General features: G+C 39.2%; 3 protein-coding genes across 7 annotated transcripts in view; 1 reads left to right on the forward strand and 2 right to left on the reverse strand.

Annotated features, from left to right (window-relative positions):
- The window catches only part of LOC134677015 (uncharacterized), a 29,905-nt gene extending 25,344 nt beyond the window's left edge, over positions 1–4,561 (reverse strand). For 2 of the 3 annotated variants that reach the window (XR_010099984.1, XM_063535426.1), the window contains exons 1-4: positions 3,742–4,515; positions 3,084–3,462; positions 1,168–1,253; positions 146–206 (exon numbers count right to left, since the gene is read on the reverse strand). Coding sequence is in view for 2 of the 3 variants with exons in the window: in XM_063535426.1 (XP_063391496.1) it covers positions 146–206; positions 1,168–1,253; positions 3,084–3,462; positions 3,742–4,173 (958 nt within the window). In the remaining variant the exon portion in view is untranslated. Of the gene's footprint in view, positions 1–145; positions 207–1,167; positions 1,254–3,083; positions 3,463–3,741 lie in introns of all 3 variants that reach the window. The other variant, XM_063535427.1, reaches the window with a different exon arrangement.
- An 8,033-nt stretch (positions 4,562–12,594) lies between these two features.
- Positions 12,595–16,668, reverse strand: LOC134677197 (uncharacterized). Of its 3 annotated transcripts, none has more exons than XM_063535643.1 (4): positions 16,506–16,668; positions 14,947–15,112; positions 14,129–14,198; positions 12,595–13,581 (listed from the first exon to the last, which is right to left on the reverse strand). In XM_063535643.1, the coding sequence occupies exons 1-4, from the start codon at positions 16,613–16,615 to the stop codon at positions 12,749–12,751; spliced, it is 1,179 nt and encodes a 392-aa protein (XP_063391713.1). In that variant the 5' UTR covers positions 16,616–16,668; the 3' UTR covers positions 12,595–12,748. The 3 variants fall into 3 exon arrangements, with proteins under 3 accessions (XP_063391713.1, XP_063391715.1, XP_063391714.1); XM_063535645.1 differs by having other exon boundaries at positions 12,596–13,530; XM_063535644.1 differs by lacking the exon at positions 16,506–16,668 and adding an exon at positions 15,486–16,088 and having other exon boundaries at positions 12,596–13,581.
- Positions 16,669–16,934: 266 nt separating this feature from the next.
- Positions 16,935–20,734, forward strand: LOC134676898 (uncharacterized). Its single transcript, XM_063535281.1, has 4 exons — positions 16,935–17,135; positions 18,498–18,702; positions 19,690–19,753; positions 19,916–20,734. Exons 1-4 carry the CDS (start codon positions 17,041–17,043, stop codon positions 20,614–20,616), a joined length of 1,065 nt encoding a protein of 354 aa, XP_063391351.1. The 5' UTR covers positions 16,935–17,040; the 3' UTR covers positions 20,617–20,734.
- Positions 20,735–21,587: the final 853 nt, after the last annotated feature.

A 21,587-nucleotide genomic window follows, 5' to 3' on the forward strand; every position in this document is an offset into this window, starting at 1 on the left:
AGAATGTCAAAAATATGGTCTAGTATCAAAACTATAGTTCCTACTACACAAAGTGTGACCAGCCCAAGATTTTTTGAATTTCCCGCCAAAAGTTTAGGTAAAATTTCAGCAGCCAGACTCTAACATCATCATCATCATCCCTTACCTGAGTTGTCTGAAGTGTTTAATATCGTGGGCTTCTTTGCTTCGAGTGACGGCTGCTGCTGCTGCAACGGAAAGGAAACAAAATAAAGTTAAATAAACGTTAACGATGGCGTGGCTGACTATATATAGTCAGGGGTACGAAACTCATCCTTTCGGGCATTCTCGGCTCCGTTCGGCTCAGCATTGCTCCGAGCAATTAATAGGGTTGGCATAACTTGACGTCCGTTTGCGTGAATTTTGACAAGCCCTAAATAGCCGAAGGGGATAGTGCCCTAATTTAGAAAGGAACATCATGATTCGGCCCTGGGCTATAACCGCGAAAATCGAAGTTCGCAATTTGCGGGGATTTTTCTCTGTCACTCTAATTACGCCTTCGTTGGAGTAAAAGAGAAAGATCCCCGCAATTAGCGAATTTCGGTTTTCGCGGTAGCCCCTCTGAACCACTGTCTATGTCTGTATCTTAAGGTTTTTAAATAAAAGTAAACGAACAATTTGTAAATTTTCGGGTAGTTATCACATTTATTGGTTAACCAATACAAAACCGCCTGGATCAGTTTAACCTTACATTATTTGATCACGTAATGTTTTCATCTACCCTCAACGGCATTAAGGAGCCATTTGAGGGTAGATTTTGTTTACTTTTATTTAAATACCTAAAGATACAGAATATGACTTCGGTTTTGTAGAAAGTTTCCTTTCTGTACGGTACTACTATTATTTAGTCTGTGACTATAGGGAGCGTGCATGAACTATAGGGGGCAGCATAGGAGCCGTCATAATTTTGCCGAAGGCGTAAATGTGACGTTTATGCTTCCGATGTAGCCCACAAGATGGCAGAACCTACTATGCACAAGGAAACGTACCTACGAGAACGGTAGATGGCAGCACTTGTTTTGGCAATGTACATGTGCATATGTTTCCGATTCAGGCCACAAGATGGCAGACCCTCCAATGCACACGTTCCCTATGCAGTATGCACAAAGCTTGATATTGCGCTTTCGGCGGTGAAAGGTAAATTATTACCTGATTTTGAATGGAATGGTCGATGTAGTCTGTAACGACGCTCGTCCATTCTTTTTTCTGGACAGGCTTGAAAGTGATGTCACCTCCTGCATAAAAAAAATAGTTAGACCAAGCTAAGCTGGCAACGATTTTGATGCAAGTGTTAATATTTAAATGTCTATCTTTAGTATCTTTCTTTATACCAAAGGTCATTGGGCATTTTGTTCGGACATATGACCCACAGCGTACACAAACGAAATAGGGCTAGGTATGTAGGTAAATGTATCTGCTACACAGTGGTATGAGTCGCATTCTTGCAAGCCATGGGAGAATTGAGAAAAAAACAAAGATAATTTCTTATCATTTTAGCATTTTTGCAATGAATTAAGTCAGAACTAGGTATTGGAATTATTTCAAAAATACTTTGAATAGCTGCTGTTATATTGCATTGCTGATGTAATATTGTTTAATATCAGGAGGAACAAAAGTAAACTCCAGTTCTAAAAAACAATATTTTTATTCTGCTTGATCAAAATCAATTCTTAATTCGTCTAAAAAGGCAGCAGGCGCGAAATAAAGGGGGAGTCACCATTCACCGCTGGAGGCTGGGATACTCTTCGAGCTCCGCTCCGAGGCGGAGGCGGGGTCTCCCCTCCTTCACACCGATTAAAGATATCAAGAAACCCCTGGAGAAGCTGGGCCACCCCAAACACGCCAAACGGATAGACGCAAGAGGGGGCCGCCCGGGCTGCACATGGGCATCTACGGGATGTCGGAGCTTCTCCACATGAGGGGTGTCAAGGTGGAAGCATGGCGCGGAAAGAAGGGGCCCGCGCAATGTCACCGCTGCCAGGGCTTCCGGCAATCATCACATGGATGTCACAGACAGCTCGCCTGCGTTCGCTGCGTCGAACCACACTAGGCCAGCCAGTGCACGCGACCTCTAGACCAGAAGGCCACCTGCAAAAAACTGCACAGGAGACCACCCCGGCAACAGCCGCAATTGACAACATTTCATTTGCCATTGTGCTATAAAACATTTATCATGCTGCATGAACCACACTTTTGCACAATGCTGAAAGTAAAAACATTAATAACACTATCTCGTACTGTTGAATAACTTTTTTCTGCCGGGTGATACATATAAAAAAAATTACATATTTAGAAAAGTGAGATTAAATTCTCTATTTTAAAACTAGTTTGGTCTCTGTACGCGAAAATTCATAAAGCGGGTCAAAAACGCCCAATGACCTTTAATCTAAACCGGCGAGCGTGTATGAGGAATGTTATGAAAGTGAAGGAAGCGAAAGAGGTATGTCAGGATCGTAGCAAGTGGAAATCCGTGGTCTCTGCCTACCCCTCCGGGAAATAGGCGTGATTATATGTATGTATGTATCTGTATGTAAATTTCATCTAAATCAGTTCAGCGATTTTAGAGCCCATCAACGTGCACACTAGCGCCACTGCTAAATAATCGTGATTATGTATTTAAATTTTACGACAGGTATTTAAAAAAGGGGGCCGCTACGTACTGTATTGTGTATTTATGTACCTTTTGAATATATCAAACTAATTTATATGTTGCTGGATGGATTCGTCGAACTAGGACCTCAAAACAAAAACGGCCGTTTTAACTTTGGACGCATAGATTAACGAATCCAGCAACATAAAACCTAGTTTGATGTATTCAAAAGGTACTGAATATTAAATACTTACACAATATTAAATACGAATAATAAATACACAATAAATTACGTAGCAGCCCCCTTTTTTAAATACCTGTCGTAAAATTTAAATAATCACGATTATTTAGCAATAGTGTGCACGTTGATGGGCTCTTAAGCGTGTAGAGGTAACAGACAGACACACTTCCAAATTTATAATATTAGTATGGATGTCTGTGTCTCACAGAAGTTTCGTTATTAAAATGTACCAACCTGCATCAACAAGTAAAGTGGCCGAGGTCCTCCGGAAGCAGTGGCCCGTATACAGCTCCGGGTTCGACAACTTCAAGTACCTTGCCACTGTTTTACCCATATTGCCAAACGAGTTGATCCCCACATTTTGGCCGGTGCATCTCCCTTTGTAATATGTTAGAAAAAAACGTTCATTTCTACAATCCTTCGGCCTGGCGTTAATAAATTTTTTCACTATGTGATAGTATTTACCAGTGACGGTGAACGTTCGGTCTAGTTTGTTTTTGGTTTTCATTATATTGACTAGTAGCATTTCGTTGAAAGGGATGACGTCTTTGAACAGCAATCTTTGCAGTTCTTGTCGTCTGCAAGCACCCAGCACACCGAAAATGACGGCTACCTGAAAAACGATATTGTAATACTTACATATATATTTTGGTATATTACAAGATACCTTGAGATATTATAACTTGGTATACGATATATTTTGATCTGTCTCACATTTCGTCTCTCCCACAATGTTGGGGCTACTAGACAGAGAGTAATATATATATTTTGGTATTGTTGTTAGTGCTGAGCTATACTATATCTGTCAGTATCTTATGGTATATTAATATATATTATCACTCCGTCTGTGGTGGGCTTTACTTTAAATAAACTAGAAATACAAATGTATTACCTTCACCATAAGAAAGACTTCTTCAGGTGCTTTTCTGATAAATTTCTCAATTTCCGAAGGTGTAAATGTTTTTGACTTCTTAACTTTATACCCTTCCGACTTTTGCTTCAAATACTGCAGTAGCTCGCCATAACCGGATATATCCGTCTTTTCATAAAGCTTCAATGTCGATTTGATCATAGAATACTCAGCCCATAAGGTCGAAGGTGCATATTTAGTGCTCATATCTTGAAAATATGTCAGCAAGACGTTTTCTGAAAACGAAGATATATTTTCTTTCTTCCGCCACTCCATAAACTTAGTGTAACTTTTCTTGTAAAGCTTTTTGGTTCCATCTTTGATGTTTTCTATTTCTGGTGGACTTGGCACATTGTCATTATCAATAATGTGTTTCTTTTCAACTAGTAAACTGTTTTCATCGCTGTCACTCATTTTTAATTTCTTCTTTGTATGTTTAGTATACGAGCCAAATACGAGCACAATCCAACTGTATCAAAACTTTTGTAAATCTGTTCTTTCGTTACACACTGACCAAATCGACAACAATATTAAATACCTTTACAGTAGTTACGTAATGTGCTTATTACAGGCTTATTATAGCACAGGGTGTTGTAATGCACCAGATGTACTGTAAATACCTATTTCATAGTCCTTAAACTTCGCCTAAAATCACTATAGGTTAGTTTTAAATTGTCCGTCGAGAAATCGTGTTGGATTTTTATCTCCAGTTAATATACTCATAGGTTATTATTGCGTTAATAATAAGAAATGGTCAGAATAAGATTTAAACACAATCAAAGCACATTAAATCCAAAGCAAATCTATTTATAAACAAATGAATGATATTGACAAATGACAGTGACAATCATATTATTTTTTTTCGTCCATATGGACAGACTAAAGTACCGACCCATACTGCCTACAATTATGTTTAAGCTGCAGGCGTACCGGACCGCGGCCTTAGTCCGGTTAGCATATCTATTTCTATCTCTCTTACGTTAGCAAATTTTATTGTTATGTATTTTTCTAGATGTACGGTGCAGAATAAAAAAAACTGTTTGTTTACTATAATTTTTTTATTAAGTTTATAATAAAAGAATACATAATATTTATGTATTTTACATTAATCATGACGTGTTCGCATCATTTGGAAATAATATTTGTACACGGCGGGAAGAAGTTGATATTTCGCGGGAAAAAAAGAAGAAATTTGAACCTTATATAATTTTATTTTGGAGCATTCCACGGGCTGTCCCGCATTTTATTTCATGTGCTGCGATTTTTTTTGGGCATTTAAAGCAGGCGATTATTGTTCCCTGCATATTTTTGACCATTTGTCATAGAAAAGGAAACTCTTATACCTGCAAATCTTCAGAAAATACGCGTTTGTACGGGACAAACGGTAGACAATTTCATGGAATGCTCCTTTTAAGGTCAAATTCCTTCGGTAGAATATCTCGAGTTATCAACTTCTTCCCGCCGTGTACTCACGGAATATTATAAACAAAAATTTTGTTGCACTTACATAAAAAACCTTTTAAAGAAAAGTAACAATGATGATGACAATAGATTTTTGTTACAAACTCCCCAAGTTTGCAAAACTGACAAAATAGAAAAGAAAATGTTCTAAAATTTTTCTGACCTTTTAAAAACAATAATAAAAAAATAAAAAATAAAAATAAAAATAAAAATCATTTATTGCAGATCAAAGATCCATATAGTGTTAGTAACAATTTTGACTTAATAACTAAGTTAGTAGGTACAGAAAATATCCAAAACAAAACATGACAAATTGGCCCACGATTGGTCGCGGCCTCATCCTATTTGGCCCTGCCGATGGCCACTTCGACCCAGTATTTAGTTATAGGGCAGTCAAGGCTCTCCGACAATACTTTGAGGAGGCCGTTGCCGCTGCCACGCACTCGCCTGAGTAGTGATCCCACACGCTTGCGTCTGATTGCGTAAAAGTCGTCCGTACGTACTTCTGCAAACATGTTCGACGCACTACAGTGCTTCGGCAGCCGCAACAGCATCCTCAAAATATTGTTATATTGGACTCTTAGTGCGTTGTATGCCCTCTGTGTAAAACCTACCCACAGACTGCAAGTGTAGAACGTCTGACAGTAGGCTTTGAAAAGCGTCAATTTGACTTGTTCATTACACCTTGCAAATCTGCGGGCAAGCATATTACCGCGCACCGCCATCGCCCTTCTCTCCCTCTCTATATCCAGGTCATCCTTTAGGTCTTCTGTAAGGATATGCCCCAGGTATTTGAACCTCTCAACTCTCTTCAAGGGCACGCCGCACAGCATGATCCTAGGTATTGTTGTAGGGTTGTATTTACTGGCTTTGAAGAGTACAAACTCGCTCTTGCTTGTGTTATATCTAAGACCATGCTGCTCAGCATACCCCTCACACACAGAAATGAGTTGCCGTAACGAGTCGCTCGACGGACCCAGCAATACCATGTCGTCTGCATAACTGATGTTGTTAAAACACGTTTTATCTATATGACATCCGACATGTGTATTGCTGAGCCCCTCAATCAACTCATTCACATAGAGGTTGAACAGCACGGGAGATGTTAGTCCACCCTGACGTACCCCACATTTTAAACTATACTCCTCCGAGTCCTCACCAGCCCATCTCACGCAATTGACCTGGCTGCTGTACCAGTACTTTAATAAATCAACGCACTCACTCGGTATACCCGTTTTCTCTAGCTTGTCCCACAGTACGTCGTACACAACCAGGTCAAATGCTTTCGACAGGCCCAGAAAACACGCATATATGGGTGTGTTCCTGTCTTTATAGTACCTGATAGCCCTCTTAACACACAATATTGCAGTCTCTGTGGACACTCCTGGCCTGAAACCGAATTGTGCATCGTGCAGCTTAATGTACTTACAAAGTTGCTCATTAAGAAGGCTATCAAGCACTTTAGCTAGAACAGTTGCTAAAGAGATGGGCCGGTAATTTCCCAGATCCGACAAATCCCCCGTTCTGTTCTTTACCAGTGGCACCACCACTGTCCTAGTGAGCTTCTTAGGGAGATAAGCGTGTCTTAAGCACATCGTGTAAAACATCGCCAGCACCCGCGGCAAGTGTACTCCCGCATACTTGAGATGCTCTATGCTGAGCCCGTCATGACCCGGTGATTTACCCCTCTGCATGTTTTTGATCACAGTGTCAACTTGCTTCGCTGTGAAACTAAGGGTACTCTCGCCCATAACGGCCTCAGCACATCGCACCTCTTTTGTAGGTTTATGCAGGATTGGTTCTACAGAAAACACACGTCTGAAACTATTCGCGATGTGCTTCTTGTCGCTAACTCCCCCCACACTCACAGGGACACTAGGTCTCACATTAAGTTTGTTTGTGCTTTTCCAGAAGGCCTTAAAGTCATTTGCTGCCCGTTTGGTGGCAAGAATATCGGCTTTAATTTGTTCCTGCCTATCTTGGCACCATTTTAATTTTGACTTGAAGACTCTCCTAGAATCACACATATCCTCATATACCGGGCCCCGCCTAGGTTTATTCACCGACACCCAGACCAGAAACTTTTCTCTCGCAAGTCTATGCGCGCCTGCGACGTACTTGTTCCATCCCGCTACGATATTCCGCTTGGCGGGCCCTCTCCGGCTAGACTTTCTCGCCGCATCCGTCAAAGTGTCAATTATGTCGTCATACATTCTGTCTAAAATTTCTGAATGATTACGCTCCATACATAATTTATCAGCACACGACGTTAGCTCGGCCGGAAAGTCCAGCATTCTCAGCCTATCACTACACAGTGCTAGATACAATTCTATTTGAGAAGGTTGCCTTTCACCCCACATTACCCCCTCGTTACGTAACCTGCCAGTACTACATTTAATCTGTAACTTATTTAGTTTACATTCAATTATGAGTGGCAGGTGGTCGGACCAATACGCGTCATATTTTACCCTAACGTTGCAAACAGTTTGTCGCGCTGCATCAGTGACTACACAGTGATCCAACCACCTGTTACATCCATGCGCTTCACTCGTAAATGTAAACGCCCCAGAGTCGGAACCTAACATTTCCAAGTCCACGCACCTCCACATCTGCGTTTCACAGAACTGCAGCAATTCGTGGTAAAAAAGTTCATTCGGGTGCGCATTAAAGTCCCCCAAGACGTATATCGCCTCAACGTCCGTGTTATCCGCACTGATCGCACTAATCTCACCTAAGCATTCCGTGAACAGCGGCACATTTTCAGGAGCATTTACCGGCATATATACGCTAAACACCAAGAATGAAGACTCCCGCACTTTCACCTTTATTGCCGCTAACCGCACATTTTTACACTCCACCACTTTGACTTCCGAAAACGCAGATTTTCTCCATAACAACCCGACGCCCCCGTGAGGCCGCCCCATGAGTATACCGGCCCCTGTGTCTACTGCAGATGATCCCGTATACGCGAAGTCCTCATGTATTGTCCCGAGAAGCGCCAAGTCGTGCGGCAACAGCCAGGTCTCCTGTAATGCAACAATGTCTCCTTCCTTGCATAGCTCCCTAACTCCTTCTATCGACCTCTTCAGGCATTTACAGTTGAAACTTATTAATCGACTAATTTGTGTGTCTGACATTTTGTTCGCTCTCTATAATATTTCCATTCTCAACATTTGGCTTGAGCGCCTCCTCTCGCCGATCCCTCAAAGAGACGAACCGCCTGTAGTAAACTCCCTCTGGCCATAGTGCGTCATCCATGAACATATTTAATTTATCCGACGCAACAAACAGTTTATACGAGTGATAGGCCCTCTGTTTTCTCATTTTAATTTTTACCAAGGGTACATTTTCACCGGTTTTTTGCAGTAAATATTCCCGTATGTCATTCTCTGACACATCTCTATGCACATTATAGATAAACAGTGGCACTTTGACCTCCGCGGCCTTAAATTTCATGTTTGAGCCCAGCTCGGCTTTTCCTTTATTTCCGATAAACTTATATTTTTGTTTTCTATATTGCACAGTCTTCCATCCCTCATCCTCATTGTGTTGTTTCCATGCATCCCCATTTTGTACCATATTCGCAAAAGATAACTTCTTTCCAGCCGAGCCGCTACCTATTGTGTTTACCACCTGACTTGTCTTGTTAACAACATTGTCAGCCCGCTGCATCAAAGAACTTTCAACCTTATTACCTTTTGTGACGGTCGACTGCACTGCATAATAAACTTGGGAAGTTCTTCCCGCCGTGTACTAGCTGGGGTTCTAAGGTCCACCACCTTGCATTTTGGAGACAAAGCAAACCGCTTGGAACAGGTGTTTCTGGGGGTGATCTGAGCCGATTAAGCCCGGTTGCCAAGAGGTTCCACCCAGCAGGTGGGCAGGGGAGGGGGGGAAAAGTGGCTCCGGCGCGCCTCACTCTAAGCTATATATCTGCATACATCTAGCAACTATATCAAGTTTGGTGTCTTTTTCGTGTAATTCGAGGACGAAAAATTCATTTCTGTGACTAAATTTTCACTCTTCCATACAAAAAAATCAAAAAATTAAAAATTCCAAAAAAAACTTTTCACTTTTTTTTTCGAAAATCCTCTACAAAATTAAAACTATGAGGATTTGCTCCAGAAAAAAAATACCTGTGAATAGCCCAGTTATCCTACTATATAGAATAGTAAACTAGTTAAACATTTTTATTCATAACTCTGTTAAAAAAAATGTTTTGTGTCGCGCGGCGTACCTGCATTGTAAGAGCGGTATGCAGCGTTTAGGATTTTTAAGTATGTTTCGATGGTTTCTGATAAGTTGTGATAAGTTGTTATTCTTCTGGTTGTATAAATATAGATGTTGGGAAAACTTTCGCCAATAGAGTTATTATAAATGTGATAAAATTAACAAAGCAGATGTTTGACAAAAATGCGGGTTAAAATACGAGTAAGATATATATTGTTCGCAATTGCCACTACATGCGCATGGGTCCGTGCATTTTAGTTTATTCTTAACGCAGTTGCACCTCCCTGCGCATTTTGTTTTACAGCGGCAACGAATAAGCTCTAAACAAGCAGCAGCCGCCGCAGGTAGGCTTGTACATATGGGCTCCCAATAACCATTTTGTTTGGACCAGCTCCAGTCAGCAGGACATGGTAGCTGTTGCTGAGGGGCTATAATCTGTCCCTAAACATAGCCTCCTTGGTAAACTGCACGGAGAATATGTTTAAGTAGGTAGCGCATCTTCCATTGGAGGCAGATTCTCGAACTGAAGATTTCTTTTTGTGAAAAGTACCTTTCGGCACTCTTTTACACTTGTACTTGTACTTGTACCTGATCCGAACACAGTAACACAATGCATAGTATCAAAATAATGTCTAAGAACCAATTCACATCTCGTAATTAAAATTCGTTCAGATTTAATATTGTAAGACTCTTACTTGTCATACAAGACAATAACAATTTTTTCCAAAATTGACTGCTCAATGTTGTTTTGTTTACCGTATTTAAATCCCTCCGGAACATTACAAGGACCACTAAAACCAGGCTTGTCTGATCCCTCATATTTCCCACTTTTCTGTATGCTGTATGTCTCACATGCACACTAAGGGCATCCGAAAAACAGAAAGTGAATGCACTAGAGATGTGGTGCTGGAGACGAATGCTGGGCATATCATGGACTGAGCATCAATTATTGAGGAGCTTGGCATTAAAGAGCGGTTGCTTTCTACGGGCAAAACTCGGTACTCAACTTCTTTCGACACGTGTCTCGTCGAGACGGAGCATCTACAGAACGTCTAGTTGTGCAAGAAAGAGTAGGAGGTGACAGGGCTAGAGGAAGATCTCTAATGAGATGGACTGACCAAACCAAATCAGTGTGTCGGTCACAGTAAGCGAAAAGCAAAAGCTTCCGGAAAGCAGGTCTACGGGAGGAATGGCGACGTGTCGTTAAATGAGTCGCTCAAAAGTTTTCATAATGGCCACGACCACTCTATCAAGAGTGTAACGAAGAAGAAGTCCCTCCGTTACAGCAGGATATGCGCTTTAAGCTTGAAATACGCTTTTTTCCCTTTCCACACACAAAGAAACTGTGTTGTAATCTGAAAAGGCGTGGAAGAATGGCAAGACTACTATCCTTTCTGGTCCTGTAAAATAATCATATATCTATGAGTTACAAATAAAATCATATATTTAACGAAAGTTTGCAGCACGTGACCATTAGCCCAGTTGACCTGTCTCTTATTGCGGTGACATATTTATTTATTTTATTTACAATTAATGGAAGAACTACAAACGTTACCTTAAGAAAATGCAATAGCATGGCACGAGACGAACAGGCGATTCGTTCCTGGGCCAGTCCTCCATTAATTGTAAATAAAATAAATATGTCACCGCAGTATACGAGACAGCTCACCAGGGCAATTGGTCACGTGCTGCAAACTTTCTTTAAATATATGATTTTATTTGTAACGCATATATATAATTTATTTTACAGGACCAGAAAGGTCAGAAGTCTTGTCATTCTTCCACACCTTTTCAGGTTGCGACACTGTTTCTTTTTTGTATGGATAGGGAAAAAAGCGTATTTCAAGCTTGGAGCGCATATCCTGCCGTAACGGAGGGGTTTAAATACGGCAAACAAGGCAATATTGAGCAAGCATTGCCAATATTGATAAAAAATGTTATTGTCTTATATGGCAAGTAAGAGTCTTACAATAGTAAGTATGGACAGATTTGAATTACGAGGTGTGAATTGGCCCCTAGACGTTATTTTAACAAAATGCATAGTATTTTGTTACTGATTTTACGAGTAGATCAGGTACAACTACGAGTGTAAAAGAGTGCCGAAAAGTACTTTTTACAAAAAGAAATCTTCAGTTCGAGAATCTGCCTCCAATGGAAGATGCGCTACCTACGTAAACATATTCTCCGTGCAGTTTACCAAGGAGGCTATGTTTAGGGACAGATTATAGCCCCTCAGCAATAGCTACCATGTCCTGCTGACTGGAGCTGGTCCAAATAAAATGGTTATTGGGAGCCCATATGTACAAGCCTACCTGCGGCGGCTGCTGCTTGTTTAGAGCTTATTCGTTGCCGCTGTAAAACAAAATGCGCAGGTAGGTGCAATTGCGTTAAGAATAAAGTAAAATGCACGGACACATGCGCATGTAGTGGCAATTGCGAACAGTATATATCTTACTCGTATTTTAACCCGCATTTTTGTCAAATATCTGCTTTGTTAATTTTATCACATTTATAATAACTCTATTGGCGAAAGTTTTCCCAACATCTATATTTATACATTTAATTTATATTTGTATATATATTACGTCCAGAAGTAATTTTCTACAACCAGAAGAATAACAACTTATCAGAAACCATCGAAACATACTTAAAAATCCTAAACGCTGCATACCGCTCTTACAATGCAGGTACGCCGCGCGACATTAAACATTTTTTTTAACAGAGTTATGAAAAAAAAATGTTTAACAAGTTTACTATTCTATATAGTAGGATAACTGGGCTATTCACAAGTATTTTTTTTCTAGAGCAAATCCTCATAGTTATAATTTAGTAGAGGATTTTCGAAAAAAAAAGTGAAAAGATTTTCGTTGGAATTTTTAATTTCTCGATTTTTAGTATGGAAGAGCGAAAATTTAGTCACAGAAATGAATTCTTCATCCTCGAATTACACGAAAAAGACACCAAACTTGATATAGTTGCTAGATGTATGCAGATATATAGCTTAGAGTGAGGCGCGCCGGAGCCACTTTTCCCCCCCTCCCCTGCCCACCTGCTGGCTGGAACCTCTTGGCAACCGGGCTTAATCGGCTCAGATCACCCCCAGAAACACCTGTTCCAAGCGGTTTGCTTTGTCTCCAAAATGCAAGGTCCCCTTAGAAAACGGGACCTTAGAACAAGTACTATACGGAATTAATAATTATACAATATTACATAAGCAAAATTAATTAAGATCACTTTGTTTTTGCTTATCAAGCTAAGAGTAAAGTTTAGTAAATTTGTGTCATGTTTAAAAAATACATCAACTGTTTCCATCAATTCTCACTTTATGCACAAAAACACGTTTTGTAAATCCGGCAACACCAGGTTTATTTGTTCTTGTGTCACTATTAAACAATCCTATATTATCAGTTTCAACATTTGTGTCATCTCTATCAATAACTTTTTCTTTTCTATTATTAACTTTTTTAGTTTCTTCATTACCACTTTCACTTTTAATAACTTTAGCTTTCTTCGGTTTTACACCACTTATTGTGACAATTTTCCTTTTTTGATTTTCTTTAATATATACAGTTTGTCCCATTGTGAATAAATCTACTTTTTTATCTTGTCTCTCTTCATCACTGTTGTTGTCTTCTTCAAGTCTATCATATGTTTCATCATCATCCTCATATTCATTTTTAACTTCTACCATCTCTTCCCCATCTTCTTCAACATTAATTAGTAATTCTTGCGCAGCTTTCGCATATTTAACAAAATCATAAACTATTTGTAGTTTCGCTTCACAATCTTTACATACAGTTTTAGGTAAGGCTTCACTGAACTGAACCACATTGTCGTTGAAAGCTAGTTTTGTTGTGAAGGAAGCTAGATGAGTGGGAGATATAGGAATGCAATCTTTGCTGTATTTGCCGCAGAAGCGACATTGCTTTGTGTCTTGTCTTAGGGGGTCTTGCGGCTTAGTTGACGCGTTGGAAACCGAGAAAACTTGTCTAAGAGTCTCTTGCGGCTCTTCTGTTGATGCGTCGGAATCTGAAACTTGTCTTAGATGCTCTTGCGGCTCTTCTGTTGATGCGTCGGAATCTGAAGCTTGTTTCAGAAGCTCTTGAGGCTCTTCTGTTGATGCGTCGGAATCTGAAAAAAGGGACAAGATACAATATATAATATCATGAGATGTATAGGCATATAAAAACGGACAAGTGCGAGTCACACTCGCTCACAGAGTCCGACTCGCACTTTGCGTGGTTTTTAAAATAAAAAATTGGGAAACATTCAGGCGAGACTTGACGTCACAGCTTTGGGGAAAGAGGTTCTAGGAACGTCTTGTAACAACATGGTAGCAACACTTACAACAAATAAACGACCTACTCGTATACGTAGTTACGTCAGTGGGGCGACACTCCTGACTTCGGTCGATCTCGACTCCGTTCGGCTCAGCATTGCTCCGAGCAATTATTAGGATTGGCACCACTTGACTTCCTTTTGCGTGCACGACCACAGATAAGATAATCACTTGAATTTTGACAACCCTAAATTGCCAAAAGGGATATTGCCATATATTAGAAACGGATAGCATGAGTCGATTGAACCGCTGTCAAACTTTGGGTTTATAGGAAGTGTTCTTTCTGTACGGTAGTACTATTATTTCTTCTGTGGTTACGTAACAAGCAGCTAAACTTACCCAAGGTGTCTGTGGCGCTCTGGCTCGGGCCTGGCGAATATTGTGCGATCAGAGGTGCTGTTGGTTCTGTCTGGAAATAATCAGACATAAATGGGTGAATCAACTTTTAGAACACTAATTTCGTGTCCCTAGACTCCCTGGCAAAGAAAAATCGATTTTTCAAAAACCATGTTGATTTATTTACTTTTTTGTTTATACAGACATTATTAGATCCATAACCAATTAATTGACACATTAAAATTAACAACTTGATCAGATAAAAGTTACATTTTGTACTGGTAACGCAGCAGAAAAAGTTTTCTCACATTCAAAAATCATTATGGCTATGATCAACATAAGGTATGTCAAACTGTGTAAACATACTTTTTATATTTGTCAATTTCCAGAGAGGAAAATGGGGACTATGTTTGTGGATAGGCGGTTGTCTCCTTTCCTCTTAATAAAACCAGGCGTGGCTCACTACGCGATTTCGTCGCTTTGCTACAGGTAGCTAAAAGTACATCCGTTCCACCCCAATTTTGGGGAAAGCCATAAGCCGATCGATAATATATCTGTGCTGATCGTAACAGACGCGTTTTGTTAGAGAATGAGTCTTCTGTACCTAGTACTATTATTTATTCTGTGATAAAACTTACAGATATAATACAGACAGCAGGAAAAGAATGAATGAGCGTCGCCATAGATAGAAGTTAGGATAGGAGTAGAAGATAGGATGGAGGAGGCTTTTACCCAAAAAGGGACCGTGTAATTAAATTACTGAAAAGAAAAAAAAACAAAAGAAGAGAAAACACGGGAAACAAAGCTTGATAAAAACTTACAGGGAAAATAGAAGGTACAGCATCAGGAATGACCAGTGGCCGCATACCAGAGAATGCAAGTTCTTCAGGTCTGAAGTGCGAACTGCACACCACCGGATTTTTCCTTTTCGGGACATAACCAATTGCGTCTAGCCACTTTTGTCTGATTGGTTCTTTTCTAGGGATACTGAAACAGAAAAATTGTATATGTACAAATAGCAACACTCTTAACATCCATCCATCCATCCATTGGTGGACCTTATGTTATGCCTTTTGTAATAAGGTTTATGAATTATCAGTTAATGGTACAGTTGCAAACCTTAGCCATCTTCGGCAAAGCGCAATTTGTGTATTGACTTGTTCATACACCAAAAGAGATTATCCGGGTCCACACAGAGCGAACATACGCACGAGGCAATTTCCTTGCGCACAAAACGGCCAGTGTATACCTACATGCCATCGCCAAGGCAATGCATATGCTCGCTCTGTGTGGACGCTTCTGTTGAGGGGAATGATAGTTGGAAAATGTTTACTTGATTTTTCTAACAATTAAAACTTACCGGTAAAATGATATGCCGCATCCACGAAATGATTCACTCCTGCAGTGTTTAACGCAACAAGCCTTCATTATGTACTATTATTTCAATAAATCATAAATTTACTGTTTCTTAATATTGTAAAAGAGTAAAATCTAATTAGGGTACTAAACTAGGGTAAAAAAACATTACTGCCTCCTAAGACCCTAAAAACTGCAGGTTTGGCTTTATGTTAATGCGTAATCAACCTTTTTCAAAACCTCTACTTTAACAAGAGTAATACAATTTTAATTGATAACAATAATAATGCTGATTGGGCCTTGCGGCGGCACCCTAGATTAGGTTTTATTATAATGAGTTTAAATGTATTTTTTATTGTTTTGTAAGTGTTTTTACCTAAGACCTGATAAATAAAGGATAATAATAATGCTGATATAATAATAAGTAGGCGTATACAACAATCTATTATCAGAAAACCGATCGCTAAACGAGCTATGTAAATTTCGGTTTTTAGTTCGTTAGAATAACTTTGTATTTTAATTCGTAGTAATTATGAAAAGCGTATTGTACGTTGTAATATCTCCAGTTTTGTAAATATGTTATTATACTTATTAAATTGCGTAAACTAGGTTATGTAGAATTAAACCACAGAAAGCACACCACAAGCCACAAGCACAACCATAGCACATGCATAGCACAACAATATTTACGACAAATGACAATAATATTGTCACTGTCAGTGTCAACCAGTGTGACCAGAGCACTTAAGCTCTGTTTTCCTAGGAAAGCCAAAGTCAAATAATATATTTGCTATAGGTATATTAATTAGGTATACAAGTATACATGCAAATATACAATAAAGAAGTATTTAAATTTAAAATAAATTTACATAAAATTATTATTAAAAAAGAAAAAATATTATAAAATACATAATTTTGATCTTTGACGTACATGTTGGTATTGATTTGCTATGCAAACTGATTCCATTCCCTAGTATGGGCATCCCGTCTCTTAAATTAAAACGCAGCACATTTTAGTACTTACTGTTCAGCGGCTTCATTACGACCGTAACGACATTTCAGAGCATATTGGCTTATACGTTTTCTCTTCAACCTCACTGATGCACTAGGTTTTCGCCCTTTCTTGTTTCCCATAGCGCAATAAATAAAAGCAAGATTAGCAAGTTTTCGAAATAAGTAAAACAAACTGACCAAGACAAGGAAAGGAACAAGTCTGGCAACTCCGCAAAGAACTCGCTGCGACAATGCACGAACTTGCAACGTCGCTTTGAAAACAATACGGACGAACGAAGTCGAAGTAGTCTAGACAGAGGGTCTACCGCGAAGCACGATCGAAGTGTTGCCTCTCTGTTCCACTTGTAAATTCGTACGTAAGTGTGACAGGGAGGCAACACGTCGAACGTGGTTCGCGGTAGACCCTCAGGGCGGGGTGAGAGGGGCGAGGGGTGGGTCGCGCGCACCCGAGCGAGCTGCATACATCGCCATTGTTTTGTTAGTAGCTCGGTATTACTTTCAGGGCTAGCGTGTCTTACTTGGAATGTTTTAATTTCACAATTAAAATGGTGCGTACGACATGTGCTGTGCGAGAATGCAAGTCGTCGGCTTACACAAATAAAAAACTACGATTTCATCAATTTCCACACTCAATAGAAAGGTAAATAACTAAATTTATAACATAGTCATGCCAATTGCGAACGTAAACAAACGCGGATGTAAAACAGCATAATTTCTACGTTTCTCTATTTTGTTACCAGTTACAACGTAAACAAAATAGGATGTACGAAAATTATAACTTCTCAAGTTGAAATTTCTAGTAAGTCGAAAGATCTCGTGATTCCGAGTCAAACAGAAAAGAGCGGCAAATTAAAAAAAAAATGTAATTGTAGGGGTTAAAAATAGGGTTGTCGACATTGTCGTCCCATTGAAAATATGATTTTTTTTACTGACAAGCTTTTTTGACTGGGTATCATAATATGAAGTCTTTATTTCCGATTAAAAACTAATACTTTACAATATCATTAAAACTATAAATTAAAGATTTAAAAACTAAACTAATAACTTCTTTTTATTTTCATATATTTTATTAGTATATTTTAGTTTTTATATAATATTATAAGTATTAGTTTAATTTTTGAATAGTTATACAGTGGAACCTGGATAATTGCAATCTCAAGGGACCGGCCATTTTTTGTCAATTCACCAGGTTTTTCATTTAAGCAGGTCATGTCAATTAACGAGGTTCAAAAAATCGTTGTGTCAATTATAGAGGTCCTCATTAATAGAGGTTGCGTTCTGACAAATTTCTTTTATGGAGGTGCAATTAACCTTTGAAAGTAGATTTACACGCTTACGTTCTGGGTTTTTGGTCTTTATATTGCTTATGTCTATACCTTGTACTTTTACACTATATTAATTACTACTTTATTTTCTTATTAATCATTTGTGTTTAAAAAAAACCCTTGAATTGTAGTTTTATTAGAAATTAAAAAGCATACTTTGTTTTTGATTTAATTAAAAGTATTTCACCTACTACAGGCTGTGATAGATACCCAACAAATAAATTGAATTCGGGATGAAGATATAAATAAAATGATCAATACATATATTGTTTCGGCTGTCTACAACTACATTATTTCAATTACAGAGGTAATAAGTAAGACTCGTTTCAATAATGGAGGTAAAAAGAAGAGCAAAAATAACGGATTTTTTTAGCACAGTGTCAATTATAGAGGTCTTAGTTGCGATGTGGTCAATTACAGAGGCAAAATTACGAAAAGCACTAAAATCTAAATTGCAATTATAGAGGTTCCAAAATTTCAATTATAGAGGCCTTTTGGTCTCAAGGGACCGGGACCGGACTTTTGGTTGCAATTATTGAGGTTTTCCATTTATCCAGGTGCCAATTAACCAGGTTTCACTGTATTTTAATTTTGGTATCATAATTATAGTATCGTTGGAAAACTATGGAATAGAAAGCATAATTATATTTATTATTGCTGTATTATTCACATTTCAGATGCAAACTGTGGGCGCGAGCTTGCAGCAGACCAGATTTAGTTGGACGATCGTTTGAGAGTCTGAAGAATACATACATTTGCAGTCTGCATTTCGAAAAGCGCATGTACGGGAGGAAATCACTTAAGAAAACGGCTACACCTACTTTACTTTTGCCAAGTGAAGACTCGATCCATACAGAGATTGTTCCTAAAGTCTTAAATGATGTAAGTAATATACCTAATATTGGATTCCCGCGACAAACTTCCATTTAAGGTTTCATAGTCACCTATTATTATTCAAAGCCCACTGTGTCCCACTGCTGGGCAAAGGCCTCCCCCCTCTTCCTCCACTCGTCTCAGTTTAGTGCAATATCTGGCCAGCCTCTCAAGGAGTCCAAGTTATCCGGCCATCGCCGACGAGGCCTGCCGGCTCCCCGGTTAGACTCGTGGGGCTCCCACTCTGTGGTTAACTTGGCCCACAAGTCGTCCGGCATTCGGCAGACATGACCAGCCCAGTCCCATTTTAACTTCATAGTCACCTAGAGATACCCTTAAAGTTTCGTCATGTCTGTCTGTCTGTCCGAGCCTCCGAGGCTTTGCTTCGTGATCGTTAGTGCCGGAAAGCTGCAATTTGGCATGGAGGGATGGATACTATAAAAAAAGGGGTGAGAAGAGATTTTCTACTAAGGTGAGATTTGAAAATTGTTGGATCGACACTTTGGGATTATGAACATTATAATAGTTTGATTTGTTATTAGAATATGTAATTTACGTAGCAGTAGCCTGTAATAACCATCTCACCCCTGTCATTCCTCCTCACCCCGTTCATAACCCAACTGCCCTCGTAATCCCTAACTCACCCCATTTTATGGTTAACTACGAAACCCTTCATTGAGCATGGAAGACATGGTCTTATTATTATTTGTGAAGCAGTCAAGACATGTTCTTGGCCGATTATTTATATAAAAATATAATAAGATAGGAGGATTAGGAGGCAAACGAGCAGAAGTATCGCCTGATGGTAAGCTATTACTGTCGCCCATGGACACCTGCAACACCAAAGACGTTGTAAGTACGCTGCCGGCCTTTGAGATGGGAATACGCTCTTCTCTTGAAGATTTGAAGGTCGCTCGTTTGCTGATTATCACATAGAAAAAAAAAACGACTTAGATGATTCGATTATTATTTATCGTTGTCTCTATTTATTTACAGGTGAACGAGCCGAACGTGCAACCTTTGCCTGGCCCGAGTAGAATTCCGACTACGCAAACCTCAGGTAAATTTCCAAACTCAGATTAACCAATCAATATAAGGGGTTATATCCTTTCGTGGGACAAGGCAACCTTTGGGTAGCGGAAACAGAGAAATCAGGTACTCAAAAAAACTTGAAGACTTGCAAAACTTTGATACACTTATTGACAAAAACATATTGTTCCAGATACCAACAAGCAATGTCGCTTCTGCGGCTACTTCACCAAATGCGTCCTCATTTCCAACAAGCCATATATCTCCAACAACACAACACTGGCCTTCAACGACGTCACCGTACAACTAGACTTCAGCGACCAAACATTACCTAAGACCGTCTGCCAAGGCTGCGACGCGAAACTAACAGAGATGTACGATTTTGTAAAAGCCGTCAAAGCGGCTCAGGAATCCCTGATCAATGTTGCAGAACCAAGACAAGTTTATGTTGAAATAGATCCTAGAAAAGATTATGAAACATTCGTTGTTAAAACTGAATATGATGATGATGAAAAAGATGAAGATGATGGTAATGATGAGAGTAAAGATGGAATAGTAGATTCGTTGACAATTGGTGAAACTATATTTATCAAAGAAGAGGTAAATCGAAAAAGGAAAAGTAAAACAGCTGGTCCTAAAAAGCAGAAGAAAGCTAAAGTGACTGAAGTTAAAGTTAAAAGTGAGAATGAAGACGAGTTGATAATGGATATAAAAGAAGAAGTTATTGAGAGAGACGCAATTGATCTTGAAAGTGATACAGGATGTTTTGTTAGGGATACAGGATGCTCTGTTAGTGGTACAGGAACGGATGCTAAACCCAGGGAAGTGGAACTTGCAACAAGTGCTTTAGTTTTTGGAATGAGAAGTGATGGTAGTGGGTACGGATATAGTTAGGGAAAAAGATGAAGTGGATTTTTAAACAATACCTATAGGTATTTTAGAAATACCTAATAGAGAATGTGTAAATTAATGAGATGAGAAAATCGAAAATATTAAACACTAAGTAATAAAATTGTATTTTTAGGGTTCCGTACCCAAAGGGTAAAACGGGACCCTATTACTAAGACTTCGCTGTCCGTCCGTCCGTCCGTCCGTCCGTCCGTCCGTCTGTCACCAGGCTGTATCTCACGAACCGTGATAGCTAGACAGTTGAAATTTTCACAGATGATGTATTTATGTTGCCGCTATAACAACAAATACTAAAAACAGAATAAAATAAAGATTTAAATGGGGCTTCCATACAACAAACGTGATTTTTGACCAAAGTTAAGCAACGTCGGGAGTGGTCAGTACTTGGATGGGTTACCGTTTCTTTTTTTTCTTTTTTTTTTTCTGCATTATGGTACGGAACCCTTCGTGCGCGAGTCCGACTCGCACTTGCCCGGTTTTTTTATTTATAATGTTAACATGCAAGCTCTTATTGCCAAATAAAACGCACATACATAGGTATAGGTACATACATATGTATATCATCATCATCATCATAACTTAAGAGCTTTTGCTCTTATACGGCATGATAACTTTTTCCTTTAAACATACTGGAAGGCAGGATTGCAAAGACAAGAGAAGAAGGGAGACCTAGAATCTCAGCCAAATAAAAAATAATGCGTCGTATGAAGAAATTAAAAGACTAGCACAAGAAAGAAATGATTGGCGATTACTCCACATATGTATATGAAACCTAAAAACACTACCTTACCCTCCTTTTATGGGCACTGGGCAGTTTGTGTAAGTCTGTGACGACCCTACTGTGTTCTTGTGCGGTGTCGGTAAACAAACATCAAAGGCGTCGGTCCATTGTTACTTTTTACACTGCTAATATTGTAGCGGAATTATCAGTACCTAGTACCTACTGCTACTTGACA

Source organism: Cydia fagiglandana, chromosome 25, assembly GCF_963556715.1.
Source record: "Cydia fagiglandana chromosome 25, ilCydFagi1.1, whole genome shotgun sequence".
NCBI classification, from domain to species: Eukaryota; Metazoa; Arthropoda; class Insecta; order Lepidoptera; family Tortricidae; genus Cydia; species Cydia fagiglandana.